A 24762-nucleotide genomic window follows, 5' to 3' on the forward strand; every position below is an offset into this window, starting at 1 on the left:
AAGCTTCCTTCCATTTTTTTCTTATTATATATATAGCCAAAACTATACATACTTGTGGGTTTTTTCTACTTTCTTCCTAATTTTTGGGAGCTTGGGTTATGGAGAAAGAAAGGGATTCAGATCTTTGCCAAGGACTCAAGAACTGTCTGGAGGTTTGTTTTCACTGCAGATGACAAGTACTTCCCTGCATAATAATACACATCAGCCAGGTGTCTTCTCCAACAGAAATCAGGTTAGCTCCTGAACTGGTTGGAAAATAGTCCCCTCAGCACAGGAAGCAGAAAGCACAGGGCTTTGTTGTCCAAACAAGTTTTTCTCAAAGGCACTGTGCCACATCACGTGTGTCACTGAACTGGGACACCTGTGCAAGGTGAGACACTCGTTGCCTGCACTGAAGTCCTTATTCCAACTCATTCCTGCTTCCAAAAAACCCATGACAGTCCAGTACCAGCTCTGATCACAGGATAACTGTTCTCTGACAAAAGCTTTGCATTTTTGCACAGGTTAATACTTCAGTACAACCTGAATACTTCAGTTCTCCCTGCATCCAAATCAGCCATTTTACAACAGGAATTTGTACAGCTGTAGAATATAAATTACCAGTTCAAGTCACCAGTGATAGTTATCCAATACATGCAGCCATATAACCAAAGGTATATTCATATATACACAGGGATGTGTATATGGATATATATAATGCATACATACACATGCATAAGCCCACACAGATATAATTACATGTGTAGGTCTTCCATTAACAATTCCTTTATGGTCCTGTTTACAGATTGACAGGATGTTTGGAGCTGGAAGGGACCCACGAGGATCTTAAGTAAATAGCCCATTATTAGCACCATGCTCTGGCCAACTGAACTGATCTCAGGGTCAGAGGTCCAGAACCACAGACTTTTATATTTAAACATCACATACATTGTAACTACCTTTGACAATGCCTCATGCCCTGAAATCCTACCTTCCCCTCTACATTTGAATCATTATTCCCTTTTAAGTAGAAAATTCATATGTTAACCATTAAAAAAAAAACATGGCATCTAATAGGTGGAGCACCTGCTGATAAAAATGAACTTCTGTATTACAGTGTCTTGGATTACCTTACGGTCTTGGATGTTAGAAAAGTAAATCTGACCCTATAAACCTTAAGAAAGTTAATGTACCAGGTCATATGTGTCTTAAGTGGAAATCACTTTGCTTACAGCAATCAGCAGCATCTACTTCAATCTGATAGCAACAAAACTGCTCACCATTGTACCAGCCTGAGCAGTCTGCAAAAAGACACCTTAATTCCTCCTTTACCGTGCCACACTCACTCTCCACAGTCACCAAGAACATCCCCAAGGCCACTTCTCATCCTCTTGTATGGCTCCTGTGACACTCATGCTCATCTGGCTCAACACCCAGACCCATCAGCCACCACCCCTGAGCCACCGGGAGGGCTGGCCTGAGCACACTTTATTTGCAGCTTGGTTCAGCAGCCACAGGTGGGATACAGGCTCATGAGGGTTCAGGAATCTCTGCTGTGACCTGTGCAGTACCAGCCTGTAGCAGAAGCTTACAGTTCACTGGCTGGGTGTACAAGAGACCTGTGGGACAAGGAACAGAAAAACATCCAGGCACGGATGTTCGCACTTGGCTTACGACACCTATTCAGTTTAAATATTTCTTTCACACTGCTCTTAATAAAGAAGTTATTTAGTTTTACACAATGTACCACTGGCACTGCTGCCCTTTATGTGGTAATTTAACCATACAGAACAAACAGAACAAAGACATCTCACCAAGGGAGCAGGCTCATGTGAAAGCAGCAGGTGAAAGAGCAGGCAGAAGAGCTGTGGCTGTCCTCAGAATCTCAAAATGCTGTCTCAGTATTGCATCCATTCCTTGGAGACAATTTATCTCTCTTCCTTATTATGTGAAGAAGTCAGGATACTAAAGTATCTACAGCTAGGTCTCTAAATGTAGCCTGGGTTAATATCCCTGAACTCTTTTTTTTTTTCTACTCAAACCCAAGAAGAAGAAGAAGAAATGCTACTTACTAAACGTATTTCATCACTCTAATCATGGTATGAATGGGACCAATGTCTTCTAATTGGAAACAGTATTGTCTCTGAGACATTTAATTCCAGGTTATGTGAGACCCCACTGGAAGAAAGAATTCAAGCCCCCAGCAATGCAGCCCAACAGTACAAAGCGATAAACTGTTCAGGGAAATAACCAATTTAACAGCAGGCACTAGAGTAGAACAAATATTGCATCATTAATACACACCAGAAAAAACTATAGGTCACAAAGAATATAAAGGAAGCTGCTTTTCATCCCAGTGTTACATAAGGGCAAATGAGAAGTAATCAGTGAAAAATAATATTACCACACAACAGCTAACAGTACTATCCTGTGTTGCTATAGCTTTGTGCCTTGTTCAGCACCATGACATTCTGGTAATTGAGAGAAAATGGAAAGAATGTCCATGAGGGAACAAGCTGACATAATATAAGGATGCACATCAAGGAGATGGGCACTTCTGGCCTGTCAAAAATGCTACTGCAGCTTCAGTAGACATACCTCAACTAGCTTTGCAGCTGCCTCCTAGCAGCATGGGGTCATTCTGAGGCTGTGAAACCTGTCTGAGAGTGAATAAATACTCAAATAACTAGTCTTGGCACATTGCACTGGATAATTACATCTGACAATCTTTTTCATGCCCTCAGCCTTACAGAGCTATGTAGGCATTATCCCAGCCTCTGACACATTTCAAAGCTGTGGTCCCCAAACCATGCATGGAGGCAATGCATTACATTTAAGACATTGCATTATTACTCACAGTCACAAGCCATCACCACTACTACAGCACACATCAAAAAAAGAAAAATGTGACAGCTTATATCATTGCCTCAGACCCAGAAAAGGGACATCTAGTATCAAAATTTCAGTGGCTCACCACATTAACCTAAAAATTATTTTAAAGACATTTAAAACTAGCAGCATATATATTTCAAATTTTTACAAACTCCTAAAGGGATGCTAGCAGTGGAGCATCAGGTGGAGTGCAAAGAAAGCAGGGTTGAGGGGAATTGAGATTTCCTATTAGTAACACAATTACTGACTTCTCATAGGCCATGATCTCATTTTGACAGTAATTTTTTTTTATTTTGAATCATCATCCTTCCACAACTAAAAAGCTTTTTTGACTGTAGAAATGATGGCTTTTTAATTATTAGTGACAAACATAATTAATGTCACTAATTTTTTGGCTTGTCAACACTGAAGATTAGTGGTTTTCTGAAAACAGGAAACAGCAAAACACCACAGGAAGCCCTTAGATTTGGATACTATTAGCATACCCTACCTGGACACAGCACGGGTCCTCTCTCTTTATCCTAGATTTAGCACATGCTATGGTCTGTGAGGAGAGCACTCAGGAAATCGTTAATGCCTCCAATTGTTTTTTCCTCTATATCAAACCAACCAAACAAAAACAACAACAACAAAAAGTTCCAGCCTTTTTGCATTTTTATTGCTAAACTATTCTAATCAAGAACATTTCATCTCAGCTTTGAGCTTAACAGTTTCATTTCAGATCTGTTTCCTTCGGGAGTAGATGCTGGCCTGCAGGTAGCCTCATCAGCTGCCTCTTAATTTTCTGTCCCTGGATGACTCCAAACACGTGCTCATGGCCCCACCTTCCTTACAGTAAGTCACATGCCAAAGTGAGTCAGCAAAATATGCTTAAGCATTTTCCAGAGAAGCAATGCTTGTATTAAATAAATAAATAAATAAATGAAGGTAGCCAGAATGTGCCTTTCCTTATGAGCTTTTCCCTTTGATTTTCCCTGTTTGGATAGGTATAAGAGACACATTAAGGCTTCATGTCACACAAGCACTTAGATGCTATAAAAATACAAATTTAAAAATCTTAAAATTGTCCTAACAATGTGGCATTGTGTGCTCCATCACTGTATTTTTATCTTCAGTTTAAGGTGTTTTCCCTAGCTGTAATAAAGGAAAATGGATGTCATTTAACTCTTTTCATTAACTGCGTGACATGGTTCAATAGTTTTTTATCTCCCCCTAATTCACTATCATCTTTCCTCCACCACTGCATTATTCATGTGTGTCACCCTCTTCTAATTCCCGTGACAAATACATTTGTAATGATTTTATTTAGGATCAACACCTCCTCGTACAATGAGAAAAGGCAAAAGTTAAAGCAGCTTTGTCACTTGGCTCTGCCTGGAAGCCAGTCAGGGCATAGGTAAGGCAGCCGTGGGGAGCAGGCAGCAAATCTGCAGCCTGTGGCAAACACATCTGGGGGCTGACAGCAGCCAGGAGGCACCACCAGCAGCTACTGCTTCATTGATTTTACTGTTTTTCAGGGAGGTGAAGGACTGAACCATCGATAAAGGCAAAAAAACCACACCCTGTCATATTTTACATCTACTGAGTTAGACTTAATTTAAACACATTTTTAACCACTTATTTCAAACAAAAGCAGCAATTTTACATAATATTTTATTTAATAGTATTAATTTAAATATTTCACTAGACTAAATATTACACTGTTACAGCCTCTACATAAAATTATTGCCATATGTTACCTCCTGGAATGCCTTTTAACATTTGACTAGAGAAACAAAAATGTTAATCTAATTCCAGCCTTAATCTATTTTAAAGTAAAAAGTCTTCAAATAACTAATTTTGTGTTTAATTTTGTGTTTTCTATGACTGGAATAACCATTGTTACAACAGGTTGGTTTTGGCAGTGCCTTTACTACTTTGACTGTTCACAAGTTGTCTTACAGTTTCAGACGGTGTCAGACCTAGAGACTATATCTCATGCCAGCTGGAGTGGGAACATTGGTTTTATGTATAGAAATACAGCTTTTAGAAGTCAAGGTCTGCTAGCAGATTCTCTACAAACTACAATGGCAGCTGTGCTAGAGGTCATGAATATTACATAAGGGCTGTCCATGTATTCAAGCCAGCATCAGTAAGCCAAATTCCCATAGCAACACTCGCATAGATTTACTCATTGCTAAGGGAGGCATCAGTTCAGCAGTAAGCACTGCACTGCTACCCTGATTAATCTGCAAGATACTACTACTTCAACTCTTCTTTTCAAGATTGTGCATTTACTGATAAAATTCAAAACTTCACCTGAATTTCAGGGCAGCCCTTATCATCTTTCCCAGGAGCAAAAAACCTCAAACTAGCAAAACCCACCCCTGATAAAACTGAAACTCCTGACTACAAACAGCAATCTCTGAGATACAAGGCTGAAGGGAAGAAGTGAGCTGCTTCTGTTGAGTTTCTGCTACACTAATCCCAGAACAGCAAGATCCAACTTCAAAGAGATATTCAGTATCTCCTACACTTGGCACATTCCAGCAGCTCATTAAAAAGCTGCTGTAGGAGCTCTTATTAAATATCAGTTAACAATTATATTTAAAAAAAAAACATTTCTGGCTTCCCTATTCAGGCTTCCTGGCCTGATGAAGATGTCTGCTTGTGCATTATATTACTGTATTATTTACAGAGCTGGTCCTTGCCACATTATCAGCTACAGAGCACAGTGATCTGGACTCACAGATTTCTGCAGAGCCCTTGTAATACAGGTGGCATAAACGGGCAGAGGTGAAGCTGGCAGTGGAGAATTAAATAGAATATGAGATGGAAAGGAGATAAAGAATTTAAAAAAACTAGGCAAAATGGAGGAGGGGACTCAGAGAAAGTGACAGAAAAATGTAGAACAGGTAGATCTAAAGGGGGATCTCAATGGTGTATTTAAATATATTAGAACAAAAACCAGATTTTGGGAAACAGTAATACATTTAAATCTCTCAGCTAGCATACCAAAAAAAGAAAAATTGGAATAGAGTGATAAATGAATAATGATAATAAACAAAATGTGCACAGTTTTCACAGGTGCAGTATTATCTAAAGATGTAGCACAGATGAAAGAAAAACAAGCCCATCAGTTTCACTGCTAAAACCTTCACAGTCCTAAATACATCTCATGGAAAATATATAAACACACAGCAAAAACCTAAAGCTCATTCTTACTACACTGTCACTATCTGCCAGGAGCATGGAGAGAGGAGAAATCTGAAGAAGACCTCCAGCAAATGACTCATGGGGTCATTTAACACACAAACTGTAAAGTCAGTGAAGTCTCTAGGAAAAAAACACACTTGTAACAGATTCTCTCTATTTACATATGACTTGTAGGGACTGATTCTTCATTGAAGGGAAATGAACAGGATGTTCAATTGAGGGCTGATTTTTTGGCACTGTAAAAGCATTGTGTCCTGGCAATTCATGAGCAAACTTTCAGAAACATCTTCAGTAAGAACTCATAGCATTGACCCTATAAACTGCAACAGATGCTTATATTTAATAAAAGAAGAAATGCACACATTTAAATAAGAATGTTCTGAAATACATAAGTCAGTCAAGTGCCTGCTACAGAAAACTGATTCTAAGTGATTTTTCACGGAGCATATATTTTCAGCTGCTGTCTGGAAGGTTTATAAGAGCTCTAATCGATATGTTAACACATTAAAAACAGTTTATCACTAAGGGATGAGATGACAAAGAATCATGGAATGGTTTGAGTTAGAATGGATCTTAAAAATCATCTAGTTTCAACCCCTGCTTTAAAGCCAAGCATTTTACGAGTTTGTAACATGAAACAGTGCCTTACCTTTGCTTTTTCCAGCTGTGCCTGGGCCTGTCGCTCTGCCTCTCTCCGCACTGCTTCCCTATCTTCTTCCAGAGATACATCTGAATCAGATGGACGGCTGGTATAGGAGTCCGCCGAACCCTGCAAAAGAAAAGGAAAAATAATGTCACAAGTTCCTTTGATGTTTAAAAAAAATGTAGAGGTGGTTATATACCTTGCCTTTTCTCGTACTTCTTTATCACTGAAAAGAGACTAATTGCCCAAAAGGTAAATTCATTTAGAAGAAATTATATCTATGTAAACATTTTCTTCTGGAAACTTTCAAAAAGTGCAGGTGCCTTCTCCAGTGTTTTACTTCCTGCCCTATCTCTGCACTCTTATTTGTGTGCTTTTCAGCAAGCAGAGCCAGTTTCTCTGGAGACTTACAGCACTGGTGCAGTGCAGGGCTGAAGGACACACAGCAGCTTCAAGGATGGCTCCATAAAAATTAGAACTCTAAATAGTGACAGAAATAGCAAGCAAAAAGGCTTTCTATTATGAAAATGCAAATGTACTATCAATAATTACCATTACAGAATATCACTGCTAAGAGATTTAATCTCTGCGATGAATTTTTATTTTAGGGCAGCCTCTTTACCTGACACACTTTCCCCATCAAAACAGCAAATGGCTCATATCCATCTCTGCCCCTCAGCAAGACATGCAAATGACCACAAATCAACTTCCAACTAATAAAATCCGTCTGGACTCAACACATGTCCCTGTATCACCACAATGGAAACAGCCACAATGCCAGAACAGCTCTATAAATAATGACAGCTCTGCTTTCCCTCTGCATCTCCCTGCATACAAAATAGAGTTCTGGTAATTCAATCAGAATGAAAACAACTGTCCTCTCCTCACCACCTTTTTTCTCTCCCTCCTTGCAATATATACAATATAAGGTGATAAGGAAAATGCAGGGCTTACACAGATATCAGAATTCTTCAGACGTCCTCCTTTGGCTCTTTTCAGAAGCCTGATCCAGGTGGCCTTCATTAGCCAGACAGCTCAGTTACTGTCCGCAGCTGCAGCGCCCGGCACTGATCTCATAAAACATGTGCACACTGAGCACTGCAGAATCACAGCTCCTTTCCTATCCATGCTCTGCCGTGAGAGCCTTCCTTCTCTTCCCTCTGCCTTTCAAGCTTCCAGCCTCACTGCTTCCAAGTATTCTACTGGAATTAAATTCTCAAATTTTCTCATGCCAGTAGGAAAAAATGAAAAAAAAAAAAAAATTCCAAAAAACTCCCGAAAATCCAAACCACCTCCAAAGATCTCAACTTCAATGATAAAAACATGAAATAAAACCAGCTTCCTAAATATTGTGAGAGATGCTTCAGCTGATCATAAACTGAGATCGATCACAGAAAAATACCTAGAGCTTTTTCCTTTCTGTTTTGGGGGGCGGATTTGGCTGTTAAAAATAGTGCTTGTAAAAGAACCTTTTAAAATCCTGTGCAAAATGTATTCAGTGACATTTGCAAGTGCAAAGTTCATTTCATCTCTTCCTAGATTGGCTGGGGGTGGGGTAACAGGCTGTTCATACCACTGGGCATGCTCCATATGTGCAGCCTTTTACGCAGATGCTCACATCACACCGGGCTGTTAGCCTATGCCAAATTGCCATTTTACATCTCAAGGGTAAACAGCTGGAAAACGCGAGGTCCCTGTGAAACTGGAAGAGCTGGTACAGTGTTTCGTTCCCGTCATGGATGTCTGCTGCCAGCCACGTTTCCCTTGGATGCTTGCTTCTGTCACGGAGTTCTGCCCTCCGCTGCAAAGCACTGAGCTCCACTCACATTTCCCTTACAGAAACCAAAAATATGCCAGTTGAGTGGGAATTTAACCCCCTGCTTACTGCGTATATTTTTTCTGACATCAGCAGAGAAAAGGAGCAAAGAAAAACTGCAACATACCACGTAACAGACATATATTAGATCCTAATATGACAAAAGCCAAACAAAACCTTAAAATTCACTATTCTGCTTTTCAGAATCACCCTCTATCCTGAAATAAACTGAAATGGGAGTGACATGCAAAGGCAGGTTTCCCTAGAGCATTTACAATTTACTGACGGACATGCAACAATCTAGGTGAAAAAAATCACTGTAGCTGACTGAAGTGCCTGCCTTTGATATAAATTCAGATTTACAAGAAAAACAGCAAATAGAGACTACAGCTGAGAACAGTGGTCATGTACATGCTGCAGTTTGTCAGCATATCCCAGGAATGATCGAATCCTGCCATGATTTGTGTCTGTATAACAATGAAATTGCCCATCACAAGTGATCCAGCAGCCTTCATTTCACCATTATTAGAGCAAATAACAGTTGTCACTAAACTCACACTTCTAAATAAAGCTACTTTTTAACTTTACAAATGTTTTACTTTTTTTCTTTTCTGAAGCCTGTAATAGTTACAGCATAGAATTTAATAAGCTGTCTTTGAACTGACAAAGAAAATTATTCTCCAACGAATATTTTGCTTTTCAGGAGTTCAGATACATCTGCTAAGTTACGGTGATCGTTCAAAACTAAAATGTCTCCTCAGCTAGAGCAATAGGATCAGAAATCAGAATAAAATACGCTCTAAGTTCATTGCATTTTTAAAAATATCTTGTCTGCTAAGAAAATATACAGAGGCCCTGTAACATCCTCAAAGCCTGTCAAATTTTGCTATTATTTAAAATTCCCCTTTGCCACAACTTCTGACACAGCTGCCAATAGAAATAGTGGGAAAAGAGGATCATCAATAAGCAGACAGAAGTTTAGTGCAGCGTTTAAATCCAGTTATGGCTGACACACCAGTGGCCTGTGGACAAAACCACTGATGCTATCACAGCACTAATGAGAAGTGTAATGAGCTCCCCCAGAATCCCAGGCCCCAGGACACTCTGTGGTCCCTTGACACTCAAACCTCCTTGGAAAGGGCATGCCCAAACCCTTCCCCACCAGCACTGCAGCTCCTTGGTGCCACTCTGCTGCCATGAAGAATGGTGCCATAAACCAGCCCGGAAGCAACACTGCCTTTAAGTAAGAGGAGAAGCAAAGCAGCCATTAAGCCTGACAGGAGATCATACCAAAGTGTGAGTGTTTGCTTCTTACAGCACTTCTATGGTGAACACACAATATTTGACACTGACCAAGCAGCATAGCATCACTTTTACTGTCCTTCATTCTGCTGTGCACAAGGAATGCTACCTACCAGTCCTCACCCTATAAAAAAAATCATGAAGCACAGTAACATAATTCCTATCTCCCCAAAGGGGGCAAAATGCCTTTTGGGTCAGGCTAGAATTGTTAAAATTTGAATTTCATCTTCCTGGCCACAGAGATCATTTACAGTGCTTGTCATGTCTTGCGTGGGCCACAGTCCCAAAACACATCCAAAATATCAGAGTGATTCCATTTATTTTAATTATATTGACAAATTGTATGAATCAACCGCAGTATTATATTCATTTTCCCCATGGTACAGACATGGTCATGGAAATTTTCTGTGCAAAGGGAAAGCTGGAAGCTTTTTTTGCTTTTTGAATATGGAAAAAACTCACAGCTGGATAATACAGGGAAAGAAGGAGCATACAAATGCATTTAATTAACTGTGTAAACTTCTGAGTATTTTTATATGAGCTAAGAATGCATTCAATCACATTAGGATAAAAAAAAAATAAACCTATACAAAAAATTATGATGAAACTATAAAAGAAATACCTTGACTAGTAAAAAAAAAAATCATGACAAGTGGATGTGCATCTTCCATTAATGACAACCAAGAAAACTACATTTCCTCCCTGGGAAGGAGGAAATGATGCTGAAGTTTTTTTGGGTTACTCTGGAGAACAGTAAAAATCGTTTCCCAAGAGCTTCTGAAATTCAGTCTTTGTGAAATTCTTCATGTCTCCATCTCCTTCCTTTGCCATATGGAAGATCTGCAGTAATATCTGTATGTAATATATGTTACTGCACCCCCCAATTCCTCATCTTTCATGGGAAACTGTCTAATAAAAGTGACGTAATTCATGTTAATAATTACTCCACTTATTTATTCTTCTTTTTATTTTATTCTTTACTTTTCAGGTTTACGGGCCCAGTTTGTTTGAAAAAGAAATTTCTGTTTTAATAACATGCTTGAAAAATATTTCCCAATTATCTTACCACTTATTAGAGTAGCTTCTATGAGCTATTCTTACAGTGCAAACTTATACTTTTCACACTGCCAGTGGTCATATGTGATCATATTTGAGTTCCTTTTCCTTCAAGACAATAAATGTCTGATGTTTTTAGTATTGCAGAAAGGTGTACATCTTTACTGGGTCCTTCAAGTAAAAGGGTTTTTTTATATTATTTCTTTTTGCTTGCAGGTAGAAACTACTTAGGTAAATTCAGTAGTGTCTCTAAATATCTTATTTTTCTTGTTAGTTTTCTGCATCCATGCTTAACTTTCATCAACACAGCTGGAGCTTAAGTATAGATTTTGACTGATAAATTCTCACTGGGTTAATACAGCCATCACTACTCTCACAAATTCAGTCATGGCCTTTATATAGTGTTTTGCCTTTAAAGAATAAAAACAATCTGAGTACCATAACTAACTTCAGCAGTGTAATCCAGTCAGTAATTAGATATCATTAGAGCAGATAATTTTCCAGATTACTGAAAATTTGGAAGAAATTATCTTCCTAGAAAGATCAACCAAGTTCCTTCAAGTAAAGACTTTTCACATTATTATTTATTAAATAAAGGCAGGAAGCAGTAAGCAAACATGCATTGAGATTTTACTAGGAAGAAGGAAATATATGTGACTGCACACATATATAGAACCCTTAATTTATAGCAGTGGGGTCTTCTCTAAAAAGTATTTTTCATCTTTTCATTCACTTGATGCTAATGAGTCTTTTAAATCCAAAAGGAGAAATTATGTCTTCATTTGATTTTTACTTTGAATATGGAAAGCTCAGGCCTCACTGTGCCAGAAAGAGGAACAAATCACTTCAGTGTTCAGAATTTATAAAGAGATATTGTTAACTGCTTACATTCTTATCCTGTGGCAGCAGTAACAATGGCACGTTCCAATAGGACATGATTTGAGATAGTGTACTGTGTCCTTGTGGTATGCAACTCCAAAGAGTAATTTCCATAAAATGTCAATCACTCTTAAAATCTTTTAAAATTGATTCAGAACAAAGGCAAAATATGAAATGTCAAAGTTTAATATGAAGTGAAACTGCTGACATTGGCACATTATAATACGCCAGGGAATAAAGATTGTTGTTTCACCCTAAACTGATCAACCTGAAAAATATACTCAGAAGTCAGAAGCTCTCCCACAAAGGCACCATGAGCAGAGGAACCACAGGTGGTGAACGTGAAAATTTCTTATCTATGAAATTTTCTCCAGATGTCTAAATAATGTCATTGATTTGAATTATGATGAAGAAAACACAAAATGCTGCAATGAGAATGGTATAAAATATTATATAGATGTTAATTACTTGAGTGTAGAATTTTTAGAGAGACCAAATTTAATTCAATTAGTTTTTTGCAAGGTATATTTGAAGTGCATGACAAACTGTAGAAATACCTTTTAGCAAAGGAAAAAGGTGAGTCCATGTTTTTTTTAAGGCACTATCAAACAGTAATTGTTAATTTCTCGTGTATGGGTCATGGATGCTCCACACACAGGCAAAGTCTAGTCCTGATGTCCTCCCTTGTTCTTGGCATGCACCCTGCATTGCAGTCTCACAAAATTTACATGTAAATAGACAATTACTATCCAAGGAGGGCTACCAGCTCCTACCATAGGCATTGAAATATTCAATGTTTGCATTTAAAAACCAAACTGAATGTTGATTAGAATGTTTTTGTTGTTCTCTAGAGCTTATGTGGCATTGCTACGGCATCTACAGCCTTGGGAGATGTTCAAATCACAGGATTGAAATTTCAGAATAGCTGGGAGCTTTAGGGTGGCAATGTGATTAAAAAGGAGATTATATAGGAAATCAGTCTTTTCTTTACCCTTAACATGACTTTGGTAAGCTTGACTGCAGCATCCAGCTCTCCATTAACATGTTTGCAAGGCACTAATCTAATCAACAGCTGCCTGAAAGCAGAGTTTTTTAAAAAAGCTCTTAGGTTTGCAGAAGACTAGATTTTGGCATTCAGAAACCAGGTAAACAGCTGTACCAGATACTTTATCAGGAAAAATCAAAACAACAAAACAAAAATAGCCCCCCACACATTTGCACTCACATTTCATGATATTAGCCTAAATGTTTGCTTCTATGTTGTTTCACTAAGAAAAGTGGAATGGGTAGATATTTTTAGAGGAATGATGGTCTTTTCATGGAGACTCCTCAGAAAATCTTTGAAAATATGCAAAAAGGCAGCTGCAGAGCTCAGCCTAGTTAGCAAACAAATAGAACCTTCTTAGTCTTAGCTCAACTCTTCCCAAATCTGTGGGATGCTCTGTTGTGTTAGTTTACCTGTTTTCCAAAAAACATCTAAGACTCCTTGAGACCTTTTTGTGCTTGGCACTGCAGTCACAAAGTGAATGACAAACACTGCCTAAATGAGCTTGCAATCTAAAGGCTGAGAGAACATGAGCAGAAAAAAACCAACAAAAGAGTAACAAAGGAATCAAGGTAGCAATGCAATAGAAAATAAAGCATTTTTAAATACTCGATACCAGCATTATGACTCATCCCTTGCATAACCACAGTGGGTTGTTCTTTAAGTAAATTTCGTATATGTATTATGGCAGAGATTAGTTCTGTAAAAGCCTCTGAAGGAGGATAATCTGGTAGCTCTGTGTATTCTGACAGAGAGATTCTCACATTTATGAAATAAGAGAAAGGGATTTTGAGGAAGAGGGCAATGACAGAAATAGAAGGTGGTCTCCAAAATAATTTTTAAAAATTATTATAATTTTAATAATTATAAAATTGTTATATTATCAATAATATAATCACATCATTGAGAACTTTAAAAAATGAAACAAAAACATCCCCCAAATTAAAGGAAAATAAACGTAATTTGATGTTTTGAGACAATTAATTGGCTCTAGAGAATGGCACTAAACTATTAATGATTTTGAGCTATAGAGGAAAGTCAGAGTGGTGACAGAACTGAGATGTTGCCAGTGGAATGACTTGGAGACAGGTGTCAAAGGAAGAAAAATACACCAAGAAAATGATTGCAAGCAGCATGAACCTAAATCATCTATCTTTTGTCTCAGACTGTCAGCACACACATGGATATTAACACAGATTGATTGACTCAGGGTAACTTTTGAAAACTCTGGTAACTTGATGATATGTTTAAGACCTTCGGTGAAGGTAAATCAGACTTATTAGTAACAGCAAGCGGACCTGTGGTGCTGTTTACTGAGGCAGAAGGGACGTTAAGGAAAGGGAGGGTTTTTAGGAAAAATGGAAATATAACTTTTGACTGTATTTACTAATAAGCGGCAAATATCATGAAGAAAGGATTTTAAATTGCAGTAAGACAATTCAGAAAGAAAAGAATTTAGAATATAAAATGCAATTTAGTTGATATAAGAGCACAGACAGAAAGACAAAATTGGGTCAGCCATGAAATTAGAAGTGGACAGTAAAAAAGAGGAAAAATGGAAAACATCTGGGATGTCAACAAAAAACCAGAAAGCTAGAAAAGGAAAGAATTTGCAGGAAAGCATGGCAACCATCATCCCAATTTGTCTCAGCTCAGTTAAAAGTGCCAATTTAGATTCTGTGTTCCAGATCGTCAGTATATTTTTATCTGGGATTTTGGTTCAAGTCATTAAGATTTTCTGCATACTTAAAAATAGCTTCCTTGAAAATTCAACATGAAATTCTGTAACCAGTGGAGAATTCTGAAGGAAAAAAAACCCTATTTTCCTTGAATTTTATTTTTGATCTCCATACATACAGGCCTTACCTGGTTTTCAAATCTAACATTTTGAATCTACTCCAGATAAAAATTGAAGATTTGAGGGCTTACTTTCTTATTCATTTTTTACCTTATTAAAAACGGTGATGTTAAGCTTATGCAATGAACTCTCATGTATTTTACTATTTCACAGAACCATAAAATGTCCCAGATTGAAAGAGACCTACAGTGATCAAGTCCAACTCCTGTTCCTGCAAAGGACAATTCCCAACAGTCACACCATTTGTTTGTGAGCATTTTCCAAACTCTTCCTGAGCTCTGTCAGGCTTTGTGCTGTAACCACTTCCCTGGGGAGCCGTTCCAGTGCCCAACCACCCTCTGGGTGAAGAAGCTTTTCCTGATATCCAACCTGAACTTCCCCTGACTCAGCTTCAGGTTACTCCCTTGGGTCCTGTCACTGGGCAAGACAGAGAAAAGATCAGTGTCTTCCCCTCTGTTTCCTCCCACAAGGAAATTGTAATAGTAATTTCAATGAGGTCTCCCCTCAATGTCCTCCTGGCTCAACAGACCAGTGACTTCTGCTGCTCCTCATACAGCTTCCCTACAGACCCTTCACCATCTTTGTTGCACTCCTTTGGACACTCTAACAGTTTAATGTCTTTTTTATATTGTGGCATCCAAAACTGTCCCCAGCACTTGAGGTGAGGCTGCCCCAGAGCAGAGCAGAGTGGGACAATGCCCTTCCTTGCCCCGCAGGCCATGCTGTGCCTGATGCCCCCCAGGGTTGGCCCTTCTGGCTGCCAGGGCACTGCTGGCTCATGTTCAACTTGCCATGGACCAGGACCCCCAGGTCCCTTTCCATGGCTTTGCTTTCCAGCCTCTCATTCCCCAATCTGTCTGTACATCCAGGGTTGCCCCATCCCAGGTGCAGAATCCAGCACTTTCCCTTGCTTAATTTCATTTGATTGGTGATTGCCTGGCCCTCTGATTTATCAACATCTCTCTGCAGGGCATCTCAGCCTTGAAGGGAACCAACATCTCATTCTAGTTTAGTGTCATCACCAAACTTATTCAGTGTATCAGTATGTCCTGTGTCCAAGCCATTTATGAAGATGTTGAAGAGAACTAGTTCTAAGATTGAGCCCTGTAAAACCTCAGAATCCCACTAGATTCCAGAATCCCATCAGATCCCGAGTCTGATGTCACTCCATTCTCTGTAACCCTTTGTGCCTGAGCCACAAGCCAGCTGCTCACCCATCTGATGATGTGTTTATCCAGCTCTGAGCTGGACATCTTGTGCAGAAGGACTCTGTGAGGGACAGCATTGAAAGCTTTACTGAAATCCAAAAAATTCCATCGACTTGATCAACTGGGTGAATTATGCTGTCATAAAAGGAAAATAAGTCTGTCTAGCAGGACCTTCCCCTCAAGAGGAGGTCTGGCTGTGACCAACAATGCATTGTCTTTTAAGTGGTTTTAAGTATCTCCCAGAACAATATTCACCAAAATTTTACCAGTCACTGAAGTGAGACTGACAAGCCTGTAATTTTCACGGTCATCCCTCTTGCCCTTCTTGAAAAATGAGACATTTTCCAGCTTCCAGTCAACTGGGACCTCTCCAGATCACCAGGTCTGTTCAAAAATCATTGAGATAGGTCTTGCAATGACATCAGCCAGCTCTTTGAGGACTCTTGGACGAATCTCATCAAGCCCCACAGACTCACACGCAGCAAATCCTGCACAAATTTGGAGCTGCCTGGGAGTTTATCATTCTCACAGTCATGGTCCATCCATGCTGAGGGCTCTGGGACCCCCAAAACCCATGATCAATGTTGAAACAAAGAAAGCATTAAACAATTCTGCTTTTCCTATATCCCTGTCTGTGAGGTGACCATACTCATCAAGTAACAGGTCAAAGGCATTACTGGATTGCCTCTTTAAAAACACCTTTTATTGTCCCCCACAGTAGTGAGTAGCTTCAACTCTAATTGAGCTTCAGCTGCATGAATTTTCTCTCTACAGTGGTGAGCACTGTCTCTGCAGTTGTCCCATGTCACCCAACCTTTCTTCCACTGACTTTTTTTGCCTTAGCTCCAGAAGTAGATCCTAATCAGCCAAGCCAGCCATCTGCCTTGCCTGCTGGACATTTTGAAATTGCCCACTCCTGTGCCATTAAGAGGTGGTGCTGAAAAAGCAGCTAGCACTGATGAACCCCAGCATCCTCAGCAGTATTATCCCAGGGAACCTTATTCACCAGCTCCCTGAGCAGCCTGAAGTCTGGTCCCCTCATACCTAGCATATCTAGGGATGAAGCTTTGCTGGCAGTTTTCCACCTGTCACCAGAGTTTTTAAACTCAACTGCTTCATAGTCTCTGTCACCAAAAAGGTCATCAACTACCACTTCATGAGATCCTCTCGTTAGCAAGAATCGAATCAAGGAGGGCATCTTTCCCAGCCAGCTCCCTTAGTACCTGTACCATGAAATTATCATCTTGATGTTTTAGGAATCTTCTGGACCTGGTTTTGCTAGCTTTGTAGTGATCCCAGTTAACACTTGGCAAATTCTCCCATAAGGACAAGGACGGATGATTTAAAATTATCTCTTAATTCCTTAAAGAATAATTCATCAGTGTAATCATCCTAGCTGAGTGCCCTATAGAAGACTCTCACAATGATATCTGCTTTTTCTGTTTGTCCCTTAATCCTTAACTAGGGGCTCTCAACTGTGCCAATGACAACTCCAAGTTCCAGCACTCAAACTTTGTCAGTTTTCAAAGGTAACTGCTTTTAAACATATTTCTGCTTGCTACCCTTCATTTTTATACCATAAAAACAGTTTTTGTCTCTTTAAATAAATATCTTTTTTGCCATCTCTTAATGAGTTAGTCTAAGAATCATACACTCTGAAGGAACTGCTGTCATACACCAGTTGTCTACTGATAGGCTTATTTTCAAGATCATCTGCTACTGAAATTTTGATTTTCTAGTCATGGTGTCTTGTTAACAGCATTCCATGACTGTCATGACCTAGAACACTGCTAATTGCTCACCAGTTAGATTAGGAGAGGTTTTCTTACCAAGACTTCTGTTAAACTGTGCATAAGAAGACTAAGGAATTAATTCAATTTCCCTCACCCAGGCTCACTGAAACCTCAAGCCTTTAAAAAAGAGGTTCATTTGTGATTCAGCCCAGGTATTTCTTGCAGACATAATGACCCTTTAAGCACCTGCAGCCTTCCTCTCTTTGATACCACCAGAAATACCAAAAAAGCAGTTTTGCAATGCCTGGCATAATTTATTTCAGGATACAAACATGACAAAAAATACATCCTCATCAGTGGGCTTAATTTAAGCTCAGTTTCTGAGAGTGCCAAAACCACATGAGTCTTTGTAGTTTCAGGTTAGTCCATTGCTTCAGTCTTCATCCCAATAGACTCCTTGAAAAATACCAGACTGTTTCTTTACACCCATTATCTATCTGCCAGGTCTAGCATAAAACAAAGCAAACTGCTTGGGATTTTACCAAGAGGATGAGGCTCCTTTTTCACTATTTACACATTACAATTACTCTCATCTGATTTCAAGAATACAACAGTCTGCAATACTTTGAATGAAAGAAAATATCTCTGGAAAGGACTTGTGTATACCTCTTGTCTATCACCTATCAAAATAATCTTGAAAAATTCCCTTTCTCCAGTATATATTTTCATAGTTTTTGTTCTAAACCAAAAATACATCAGTTAATGTATAGATTTCATGATGCCAACTGTTCACTCAGATTTGTCTCTAAAAGCCACCTGACCTAGAGCACCCACATAGAGCACATGAAGGTATCAAGCTAAAGGAAGCAATTAATTCCTGATTCTCCCATGCCAATCTACACGGCTGTCACTGCTTGCACAGCTCCACCAACTGTTCTTTGAAAGAAGGAGAGTGAGACAGTTTGTGATTCTGAGTCTGATCATTTTTAGAGCACTATCCCCATATCTTTTCTAAGAAATAAGACTGAAGGCTCTTCCTGTTTTTCATCTGCAAGACAATGCAAGAATTTGGAGAGTATATACAATACTTGTTTACAACAAAAAATAGTAAAATGTTCTAGGAAACCATCTGATAGTATAAAATATACAGTATTGGATAAATCTAAATGTATTTTCTCATAGATAACACAGATCTTGTACTATGGATTTTTTTTTTTAACACTAGAAATAAGATTGCTTAAATGAAGATGTGAGGGTTAAAAGGGCAGGGTATGTTTTAGACAACATGGAAACAGAAATGTGCTTGCTGATGAATATGGTGCTAGCCTGATGAAGTTAGATGCTAACCTGAAAGGAAATAAAATATAAATGAATTGCAAAAGAAAAATTCAAGGACATCATAAAAGAAAATGGTGTGGTGAACCTTCATAATTCAGCGCTGGAGTATTATTTGTGTTCTGGGACATTCACATGTTCATATCATACAACAGATATTTTCCAGAACAACAACTGAACTCAGGTTTCTAAAATTATTGCAACCTAGAAGACCAAGTATTTTATGTTTTTCAGACAGAGGAGAAACATCAGGAACATTCTTTCTGCTTCAGAACAGACTTTGCCTGGGTCAGTTACATCATATCCCTCACTGAGCCATTTCCTCTTCTAGAGGATATACCACTGGTTGTTCTTTCATCTATTGTTGCAATACTGAATACTGGCAGAAAAGACAAGTTTGATTGCCCTGCAACATAGCCCTCTGAGGAGCCTAGCTCCTTGCTGTTGATAACCTCCTTGTGGATGCTGAGAGATATCGACTCCAGGCTGTGCAAGCCCCACTCCCTCAGGCTGTATCTGCAAGTCAAGTGATGCACCTGCAACCATCCTGGCAGGTCTCTACTGAATCATCCTCTCTGATTTATCCACATCTTTTTGTTGGGGCACCAAAACTGGTCACAGTCAAGCAGCTATGTTCTAATGAATGCTGTGATCATCTCCCTGGATAGACTGCCTGTACTACTTCTTATACAGTAATCATGAGTTTGAGATTTCAAAAGAATCTGCAACTGGAAATACAATAGAATTCTTCTCAAAAAGAGCAACGTACACCTTTGGCAAATCTTTATTTTCAGATGTGCTGTGCAACAGTCACCTTGCTCAGAAATTTTAAGGCAAGCAGTATCTCACTTTGTTGAAAAGCAACATTATTAATATACTACCAGGATCAATCATTTTTTAAAAATCCCTCAGATAAAGAGATTTACCCTTGCCAGTTTCTGGTTACAAATGAGTGTCCAGCAACTGCAGTGATGAAAGACACAAGAATAGAACCTAAAGTTCTCCAAATCTTAAGGTCTCAAAGTATGTTATGCTAACTTTCATCAAAGAAATGCAAACAATCCTATGTCATCCCCAACAATTCGTTTCCTTCAGAAACTGCACTGGCTGCTTTTTCGTCTCTGATCCATTGTTTGGAAATGAAATCAATTTTCTCCTTAAACTCATATGGTTATGCTCAGTTAAAAGTTCTATTTCTTCCAGTTTACAATGGAATCAGTTTCTGCTCAAAGAATTACCACACAAATGTATCAGCTGTACCTCTGCTGCTGTCACTGCTGGCTTCCCACTGAATGACAAGAATATGACAAAGGTGGCTCTGAGATGGCTGCTCTGCTGTGCTAATTAAAAGCAACTCATATTTGGATGAGAGTCCTAAAGATAGAGTGAACAAGGAATTACCAAATGTAGGTAGGTGGATCATGGGCATCATTCAGTTTATCCAGAGGATGAGCCATGACAAAGCAGCAAAGAAGGACAAAGCTTCAAGAGGAGAAATACCAGGGTAATATGAGAGAAATATGAGAGAGTATTTCAAGCATGTAAGAGATGGATGGCAAGTCAATGAGCATTTTCTGAACTTTTGCTAATTCTTGCCACTCTCCAGTTTAGCAGCAGAGATCACAAAAGCAGAAAAGTATCTTTTTGAGGATGAAAAATACTGTATAAAAATATCAAAACCCAAAAAAACTACCTCAATGTTATTTGGGCTCATGTGCCTGTCTTGAAAAGGATAGTTCATAAGCTACTATCTTACTTTTGTTTATTTTTAACAATACACATTTTTGCAACATTTAACCACCCCTGTACTCTGTGAAGCTTCCATTAAAACCAGTCAATAAATACCCAGCAGTTCTAGGCTTCTGAACTGAAGCCTAGAAAGAAAGCTGATTCCACAACTGTTTTTTTCCTGCTTACAAGCATTCAAGAGACTCTCTGTGCTCACCCTGATTTACATGAAGTCAGTCCCCAAAGTGTGCATGGTCAGGCAAAAGTTTAAAAATGCTAAAAAACCAAAGAAACATCACCTTTCCTAGGTCATGTCTATGGCCCATTCAGTAGACTATATATGCACTGCTATACCACATTTGTACTCAAAACCACTCAAACATTCTCCAGACACAATGCTAGATTCCCTGGTCAGTGAAAGTCAGAAGTCACCACTAAATTCAAGACAGGATTTTTCACACTTTAGGAAATCCTCCTGGCTCTCAATATTATGCCAGCTAAACTCAATTTTGGAGGGGAAAAAAAAGGATTTGGTATCTTATTTACCCTTTTTTTTTTTAATTTTACATTTATACTTAACTGATTTCAATTAGTCTGAATCACTTCTTACAAAATATTGAAAAATTTTATTTAAGTAAACCAGAATGTCATTCTTGATTTGTACTGCTCTCCTTCCATCATTCCTTCTGTAAGAGGTATTCCATTTATGATCAGCAATAATTCATACAGTTAGCATCTCCCTTCCTGTTCAAAGTTTTTAACTTTACAATGCTTAAAAAAAGAATAATGGCTTATTGTTTCCTTCATCATGAAGAAGAAAAAGAAATGCTTGCTGAAGCTGACACAGTAACACAAGTGTGTTCTTTTATAACCTCTCATGTTTTGTCAGTTGTCTGAAAACCTGGATCTTTTCATGATTTGAAAATGTTTCAGTATTTTTTATTCTGCTAATTTTCAAAATCATCATAGCCTGTGATTTCTCTAGCAGCTCCTTCTTGTTTCCTCTCTCGATTATGCTAAAATAGACCTTATTTAAGTTGAATAGCATTACATTCACATCATAAAATCTACCAGAGATGTGCAAGGACAACACTTCCAATTGTTACAAGTCAAGCTGATCCACAAAACATATTGTATAACTGGCAGGACTAATCTCTCCCACCACACTTACAGGCACAGATGTCCAGATTTATTTAAAATAACCCCAAACAAAACAGCAAAAATTTGCAGTTTGGATTTTTTGTTTACATGTATGCATTTTACTGGGAGGCATTTAATCACAGGAATATTTCAAATTTTATTCCTGTGGTGACAAGGCAAAAACAGCTATAGGAAATGGTATCAGCTGAATTATGTTTCATCCCTCAGCAGACCAGGACAGTCCCATCCAGACCATTTCCCAGACGTTCTTGCCTGCAAATTCCACTGAACCTTTGGACCCAAAGTGATGAGAACATTATTTTGTATTAAAAAGACATGACTGAACTGAATTAAAATAATTTTTCCTTACAAATCTATGTTCCTGGCAGGAGAGGAGAGGGATAACATTCATGCATGCAAAGGAAACCTCCAAGAAGACAAAGCAGCTTAATTTATCAGGAAATAGGTGCATGTGGTGGTTATTTAAAAGAAAAAAAGCTTTTTCCCAATGTCAAGTTCAAGTGAAATGTCCATCAGCAAAATCAAAGTTTCACATATGGTACTAAGGTCTTGTACAGAGAACCTTATGATTTCACTTAAGCATGACTGAAGGCCACCCATGTTCTTGCCAGGATGTCTATAATGAATAACAGAATTACAGCAAACAATATTAATTATTCCTTTTGAGAAGGAATTAAGGGAAACAACACAACTTTCCTAAATATATGAGGTAAGCCACAATATGATACATATGATAAATTGACTATATTTGGGCAACAATCTAATGCCTCTTTCATATCTCACTTCATAGATATTATCCCCATATTTACATGGAATCCAGATGAAGGCAAAACAATCACAGTGAATTAAAGATTAAAGGCCTAAAATTTAAGAATTCTGCTGAGCATCCTTTGCTAACAGGAACTAATTAAGTTGCTAGACAACTGCTGGGCAAGATGAAAATTTCTAAGAGTGAGTCTTGACTTAGGAAATAAAAACATGGGGATTCCTCCTTTGTGCCCTGAAGATTTTTATATAGTCTGCATTCTCTCAGTGGAATCAAAGGAAAAAGTAAACTGGTGAGAGGATGTGTGGAGGAAAGGACATCTAGTCCAATCTCCTGGTCAAGAGTAGCATATTCAAAGCCACAGCAGATTGCTCAGGACCCTATCTAGCTGAGGTCTGACAATCTCCATGGATTAAAATTTTGCAACTTTAGAAAAAGTTTGAGTTTTTAATCTCCTACACCAAATTAAAGTTTAAACAAGTTCTAAGAGTAATTATATCTTAGGATAATAAACTATGAAGTTTGACATTTAGCCTCAAAAATTAGCCTGCTGAGCTGCATCCACCAGCAGACAAAACCAATTTTTGAAGGTAAGCACAAAGTCAATTTTAGTAAAGCCCATTTCTGCACATATAATAAACTTCAATTACCTCCAGTGAAGAGGCAAAACTAAGTTTGTAATTTCCTTTCAGGCAAGTATACTTCACGAAAAGAAATGTACAGATCTTTTATTTCATACTTAGTTGATACTAAAAGGAAAAGCTTTGAAATACTATTATGTTCCTATGATTCTCAACTAGTAATATTAATGTATAAGCCTTGTTCCCTCTGCTTAAAAATTCTTGTAATGGTCTACCTGTCCTTAGACTTAAGCACTCATCTGAATAGGAAGCACTCTCTTTTTTATATTTCTGAAAGAAAATTGCTTTTCTTATACCAATAAAAACTACTTTGATTTAAAGAATTTATTTTTCATAAGAACATCTGTATAGATATTTGTAAAAAAACCAGAAACTGCCTTAAAAAGTACAAAAAACAGTATTAACCCCAATTCTTATTAAATATATTTGACTGGTTTGTAAGCTCTAACAGAACTCTAAAACTCTATTGTAAACCATAAAATATAATATGGAATTCTAGAATTTTAAACATCAAAAATTCCTACGCATTACTAAATTAAAATGTATAGAATCACACTGTGCTGTAAATGACAATGTAAAATAAAATGTGCACAGGAGAATTTCCCAGGGATTTTAATCTTTCATTTCTCAGGAAAAAAACTTTTAAAATGGCAGGTTCCTATGGGTCTGTAGTTACAGCAATAAAAACACCCAAGTTTTGCTAAATTTTTTTCTTGGCAGAATCTCAGACATTAATCTGGTCAGAGATGAATAAATTAATAATAATAAAAAAGTATGGCTATCATCACCCACTTCTGTATAAATAAAGACTGCTGAAAAAAGAATTGATGATTCCTATTAAAGACGTGCTACCTCCGGATTTTGTAATTCTTATTAATCAGCTGAAGTAATTATCTGGAAAGTAACATGCAGTATAAGTAAACAAACTGTATTTCATTTAGTCATTCGAGTTCCTGGAGCTTGTTTATAATTTAGGAAAGACATGTCTTCATGACGAAAGATGTCCATGACTTTGATAAAGAGGTAGATGGATTTTTTTCTCTGTGATAGCCTTCCTGAGAGCCAATGTTAAATAAGAACAAATTACAGATTTGCTCTGATCAGCTGCTACTGAATTTGTTCATCAGAAAAAATCATCTTATTATCATCAACTGGGAAAAAAAAGATATTCCCAAGCAGACATAAACACACAGCCTCAACTGTAAAAGAAGAGGAAAACCAAGGGGAAATAAAAGACTTGAGCCTCAAAAAGACTATCAAAGAAACTTCATATCAGATATTCTGAAATGAGATTTTTGGTCCCTTGATTTCTCTGTGTGGAAGGTTTTTATCAAAACGCCACTGGACTATATCCAGCCTGCCTGCTAGGAGTGCTTAATTGAGCTGTTGTAACTGCTAGAGTTTTGAAAGGTCAAGAGAGCAACAAGCTACCCAGGCTGCCAGCCACCACCTCACACACCATTGATGGGAGAGTAGCTGTGCTGCCCAGGATAGGGAGGCTAAAACAGGCAGCCTGCTGCACCAG

General features: G+C 38.2%; 1 protein-coding gene across 4 annotated transcripts in view; it reads right to left on the reverse strand.

Annotated features, from left to right (window-relative positions):
* Nucleotides 1-24762, reverse strand: part of CACNB2 (calcium voltage-gated channel auxiliary subunit beta 2) — a 246381-nt gene that overhangs the window by 77290 nt on the left and 144329 nt on the right. For all 4 annotated transcript variants that reach the window (XM_030233688.2, XM_030233683.2, XM_018909345.3 and 1 more), the window contains one exon: nucleotides 6716-6835. In XM_030233688.2, the coding sequence (XP_030089548.2) occupies nucleotides 6716-6835 (120 nt within the window). The remainder of the gene's footprint in view (nucleotides 1-6715; nucleotides 6836-24762) is intronic.

Source organism: Serinus canaria, chromosome 2 (genome assembly GCF_022539315.1).
Source record: "Serinus canaria isolate serCan28SL12 chromosome 2, serCan2020, whole genome shotgun sequence".
Taxonomy (NCBI): Eukaryota; Metazoa; Chordata; class Aves; order Passeriformes; family Fringillidae; genus Serinus; species Serinus canaria.